The following is a 6000-nucleotide window of genomic DNA, read 5'->3' on the forward strand; positions in this document are numbered from 1 at the left end:
AGCCCATGAGCCACTCTGCAACAGAAACATGTGGCAGTCTGTTTCCATAAAGGTTACAGCCTTGGAAACCATATCAGGCAGCTCTACTCTGTCCTACATGATCACTATGAATTGGAATTGAATCCAGTAACAACTATATATATATTCTTGTCAGAACAAGGCCAGGGACCAACCACGGAACAGATCGATAATTGCTCACATACAAGTTGAAGCTGAAGAAAATTAAAACAAGTCTATGAGAACCAAAATATAACCCTGAGTATAACCCAAACCAAAGTAAACCCAGTGCCATCGAGTCGATTCCAACTCATAGCAACCCTACAGGACAGAGCAGAACTGCCCCATAGAGTTTCCAAGGAGCACCTGGCGGATTTGAACTGCCAACCCTTTGGTTTGCAGCTGTAGCACTTAACCACTATGCCACCAGGGTTTCCTTCAGTATATGCTACCTGAATTTGGAGACTATCCCAAGAATAGATTTGACACACTCAACATTAGTGACTGAACACCAAACAAGTTGTGGAATGACATCACATGTGAAGAAAGCAAAAGGTCATTAAAAAGGCAGAAAAGATCAAAATGAGTGTCAGAAGAGACTCTGAAACTTACTCATAAATGTAGATTAGCTAAAGCAAGTGGAAGAAACGATGAAGTAAAAGAAGTGGACAGATGATTTCAAAGGGTGGCTTAAGAAGACAATGTAAAGTATTATGACATGTGCAAAGACCTGGAGTTAGAAAGCCAAAAGGGAAAAACGCACTCAGCATTTGTCAAGCTGAAAGAACTGAAGAAAAAACGCAAACCTTCAGTTGCAATTTTGAAGGACTCTATGGGCAAAATATTGGACGAGGCAGGAAGCATCAAAAGAAGATGGAAGGAACACATAAGAGTCACTGTACGAAAAAGAATTGGTCAATGTGCAATCATTTCAGGAGGAAGCATATAATCAGGAACTGATGGTACTGAAGGAAGAAGTCCAAGCTGCACTGAAGGCTCTGGTGAAAAACAAGGCTCCAGGAATGATGGAATATCAATTGAGATGTTTCAACAAATGGATGCAGCACTGGAGGCACTCATTTGTCTATGCCGAGAGATTTGGAAGACAGCTACCTGGCCAACCAACTCGAAGAGATCCATATTTGTGCCCATTCCAAAGAAAGGTGATATAACAGAATGTGGAAAGTATTGAACAATATCATTAATATCACACACAAGTAAAATTTTGGTGAAAATAATTCAAAAATGGTTTTGACAGGGAACCGCCAAAATTCAAGCCGGATTCAGAAGAAGACACAACAAGCGATATCATGGCTGATCTCAGGAGAATCTTGGATGAAAGCACAGAATATCAGAAAGATGTTTACCTCATTTTATTGACTATGCATTTGACTGTGTGGATCATAACAAATTATGGATAATATTGTGAAGAATGGTAATTCCAGAACACTTACTTGTGCTCATCTGGAACCTGCAGTCACTTGAACAGAACAAGGGGATACTGCTTGGTTTAAAATCAGGGAAGATGTGTGGCCGGGTTGTATCCTTTCACCATACTTATTCAATCTGTATGCTGAGCAAACAATCTGAGAAGCTGGACTACATGAAGAAGAACGGGCATCAGGACTAGAGAAAGACTCATTAACAACCTGCGTTATGCGGATGACACCAGCTTGCTTGCTGAAAGTTAAAAGGACTTAAAGCACTTACTGATGAAGACTACAGACTACAGCCTTTGGTATGGATTACACCTCAACATAAAGAAAAATCCTCACAACTGGACCAATAATCAACATCATGATAAATGGTGAAAAGACTGAAGTTGTCAAGAATTTCATTTTACTTGGATCCACAATCAACACTCTCAGAAGCAGCAGTCAAGAAATCAAACATTATTACATTGGGCAAATCTGCTGCAAAAGACCTCTATAAAGTGTTGAAAAGCAAAGATGTCATTTTGAGGACTAAGGTATGCCTGACCCAAGCCATGGTGTTTCAGTTGCCTCATAGGCATGCGAAAGCTGGACAATGAATAAGGAAGACGGAAGAAGAATTGATGCCTTTGAATTATGGTCTTGATGAAGAATACTGAGTAGACCATGGACTACCAGAAGAATGAACAAGTCTTTTTGGAAGAGGTACAGCCAGAGTCCTCCTTGGAAGCAAGGACGGTGAGGCTTCATCTCAGGTACTTTGGACATGTTATCAGTAGGGATCAATCCCTGGAGAAGGACATAATGCTTGGTGAAGTAGAGGGTCAGCAAAAAAGATCCTCAACGAGATGGACAGACACAATGGCTGCAACAATGGGCTCAAGCATAGCAACAATTGTGAGGATGGCGCAAGGCCAGGTAGTAGTTTTATTCTGTTGTACATAGGGTTGCTACAAGTCAGAATCAACTCAATGGCACCTAACAATGACAGTGTATATTCTCGAGCTAATAGCGATACGGTAAAAATTGTATTAGAAGAAAATTATCCTAGGAGCTCTGTGGAGGATGAACTGATCAGATATGAGTGTCAGGAAAAGCAAGCATAAGATTTTATATTTAAATAACAGCACAAATAAGACTCTGCAATAAAGTACTAAGGACCAAGCAATGTTTCATTCTGTTGTACACAGGGTCGCTATGAGTTGGAACCAACTCGATGGCACCTAACAACAAGGACATGAAAAGGGGAAAATGTGATAGACACCGCAGAGAATCAGCTAAACATGGTGATATGTTGAAAGAGAAAGGTGAAAAAGATTTGAAAATGATCCCAAGATGGTTGGTCCATAGCACAACCACAGTAGCACTAACCGTTCTTCCACTAGCTTTTCCAGACTGCACCTGAATCTGTTTAGCTCTATATACCAAGCACGAAGTGAGAACACTGCTCCATTTTAGATGGAAGCAGTCAACCACCATCACCATGCTGGTAAGAAATTATCCTATAACCCAAGGTTCCAGTCAAGATTTGATTCTGAAGAAAACCTGCTCTTCTAAATCTATGGAACTTCCTCCCCACCTACACAACTGGGGAATAGGAAAATTTCTTCTCCCTATTTCCCAACAATTCCGGACACCTTTGAAGCCCAAGCTCAATTCTAATTGGATCAATTAAGTCACATGTAAACAAAACACAGATGTCTCCACTGATAATGACAGGTTTAACAATATAAACCAGGCAAATCCTATTTTTTAAAAAGAAGCATCCTGAACTGGAAAAAGCCAAGTTGTTTACATTTAAAAGATTTAAAATGGCCATAAAGCAATCTTGTGGGGGTATTTTGAATGCATCACAGACCATTAAAGATGAGTTAAGTCTGTACCAGAATGCACTGTGCTACATAATGATTCTGCAGTTTTGCTGGAGCATTTTAATTTCTGCTGTTTTAAAAACATGCTGTTGGAAAGCAGACATCAGATCAAAGTATTTCCCCTTGTCTAAAATGCATACCATTATGCTATTTCCAATTTTATCAAGCTAAATGGTTATCAATAACAAAGTGTATTTAATAAAGATCTTGCTGTCTATAGTTCCTTCTAAGAAGGACCATGTACAAAATTTAATGCAAAAAGGAACTCATGTCAACCCACAGCAGTGTATCTACAGGTAAAAAAAGCTCTGAGGTTTGGCTTGAATTAGCTCTGGTAAAAGCATCACATTCTCAAAAAGGATTATCTGTACAACCTCGTTGAAAAACATGTCTATTTCTTGTAGATTTTAAAGAGATTTCAAAATGTTATTTACATACACTTTACCCGCACAAACAAAAAAAAACACTGGCATAAAAATTTCACTGCCTTGGTTTAAAAAAAAAAAAAGCAAGCCTACCTTTCAAACAGGTTAAATTATTACCTAGAAAGGCTACCAAATTCACCCAAAACCCAGTGCCTACGATCTCATTATAAACAAGATAGCTCTTGAGGCCACTGTCACTGTAAACCCTTCCATTTTAAATTTTTCAGGTGCAGAGGATGAATTTTTCTATTTTCTTGTTGGAAATAAGATTCTGAATACCAGGAGATACAGAAGGTCAGGTTTAAAGCCACAGAATCCAGCAGCTCCTCGCCGCCCTGGTACAACGTCAAAGGCAAGCCAGAGCCAGGCACAACATCGCCTCCAAGCTCGGAGGCGAAACCCGAGCATCATCTCCTCCACTCCGAGAGCAGGTGCCAAACTGACGCTCAGGGGTTTCGGCGGCTGCAACCACCTCCCTCCATTGTGGACCCAGGGGCCTCCCTAGCGAGGAACCTTCTAGTTCAGTCACCCGGGAGCCCATTTGCTGGCGGACAGCGCGGTGGATTCCTAATCTATTCCACCTGATCGGTTTATTTCTCACAGCAGCCGCAGGACACACAGTCCGACGGCCCCGAGGGAAAACTAAACCTCAAGGCTGCGAGTGGGGCCCACCAACCCCTCGCAGCCCCCGGGGAGACGTGGGCACGGGGCGGGTTCTCGGCCCCGGCGCCTGAAGCTCAATCTGTCCCCCTCCAGGTCCCGGCTGCCGCTCACCGTGAAGGGGACATCCCCGACGCTGCCCACGGAGTAGCAGTTGTCTCCAGGGTTGACAGCCCCGGTGAGGACCTGGTGCAGATGCATCTCCGGAGCCCGGGCTAGCACGAGAGGGGAGACGAGCCCCGCGCCCGGCCCTTCCCCAGCCGGGAGAGCGGCTTTTCCCCCCGCCTCCCTGGGGACCCACCCCGGGGCAGCTCCGGCTTAACGCTTCTCCCTTCTCTCGCCTCCCCCACGCCTCCTCCCTGTTACGGGAGCTACTCAACCGCCGCTACCGTCCGGATCGCCGCTCGGCTGCGGAAATGCCCGGATGCTCCCACTGCCTGCTGCAGCGACGCACAAAAGCGGGAGGAGGTCAACTGTGTGTGAAAGGCGGGGAGGGCGGCAAGGGGAGCGCGCAAGGCAGGCGCGCGCTAGAAGGGCCGCTCCGCGGAGGGAGACGGGCGACGCACGCGCCCACCCGCCAGGGAGCGACGGTCTAATACCAGGATAAACCCCTCCTACTTTGCTAAGCTCTCCGCCCTTTCCTTCTCCCCGCCTCCTCCCGCTCTGTGTTTGCGCGTGCGCGCGCAGTGGTTTCCAAGGCAATTGCGCGCGCCGGGCGGGCACTCCGTCCCGGTAATGCGCGCGCAGACTGCGGGAGTTTCTTTGGAGCCCCTGGGTCTGCGGCCGCTGGACAGTGGAGGGAGCTGGGGAGGGACGGAGTCCGGCGAGGAGAGGGAGAGAACAGGGGCGGAAGGGGGAGAAAGGACGGGGGAGGGTGCCGGAGTGGGGGGAGTGCGGGGGCGGGGGGCCGATGGGGCGGGGGAAGGGCGGAGTGGGAGGGAGTGGGGGAGAGTCCAGGGGAGAGGGGGCGCCCGTAGAGAGGGAGGACGGAGGCCAGTCGGGACCACACCACGAGTCTTTTCTGTGTTTAATCCAGTACTGAGTACACTATGTACTGGCCAGTGCAGTTGACCTCAGAAGAAAGACCTTCACTGGGAAACCCTCCTCGGGAAATCTTAGAGCCCTTAGATATGGCTAAAGTACAGTGCATAAGGTCGTTTATTTTACATAAACTGTAAAGGCATCTTGCAACTGTTCAGAGACGCTGTACTCCTCTGAGAGCAAATTATTTTGCTCCCACCTTTTGTCACAATTGTTCTAGACAGAAAAAGGGCCCCCTAGAGACGGGTGACTCATACAGACTCATTTTTTCGTGGGTGATGTCGCGGATTCTCAGAATCGCCTGATTTTCCAGTCTGTCTGCTAAACTTTGAGTCTTTGGGACAGGGCTTAGATCGCTGCTCCAGGTTAATTTATTAAAAAAAAAAAAATTTTAACCCATACTGTGTATAAGTCACTGCGGCAAGGAAGGCGCAAATATCTATAAAACCAGGTAGAATGCGGAGAGTGTTATGATTGAGATACAACGGTCTACGACCCACAGTAGAGAAAGAATAATTTTGATTAAGGAGACATTATGAAGAAGCTGACATACCTGCTGGGCAGAATTTTGGC

The 6000-nt window shown here is 45.9% G+C and overlaps 1 protein-coding gene across 6 annotated transcripts in view; it reads right to left on the reverse strand.

The window, feature by feature from the left end:
- Positions 1 to 5011, reverse strand: part of DMXL2 (Dmx like 2) — a 249253-nt gene extending 244242 nt beyond the window's left edge. For all 6 annotated transcript variants that reach the window (XR_007519764.1, XR_007519765.1, XR_007519763.1 and 3 more), the window contains exon 1: positions 4501 to 5011. Coding sequence is in view for 3 of the 6 variants with exons in the window: in XM_049904983.1 (XP_049760940.1) it covers positions 4501 to 4587 (87 nt within the window). In the remaining 3 variants the exon portion in view is untranslated. The remainder of the gene's footprint in view (positions 1 to 4500) is intronic.
- Between the last annotated feature and the right edge of the window lie 989 nt (positions 5012 to 6000).

The sequence above is a fragment of the Elephas maximus genome, chromosome 12 (assembly GCF_024166365.1).
Source record: "Elephas maximus indicus isolate mEleMax1 chromosome 12, mEleMax1 primary haplotype, whole genome shotgun sequence".
NCBI classification, from domain to species: Eukaryota; Metazoa; Chordata; class Mammalia; order Proboscidea; family Elephantidae; genus Elephas; species Elephas maximus.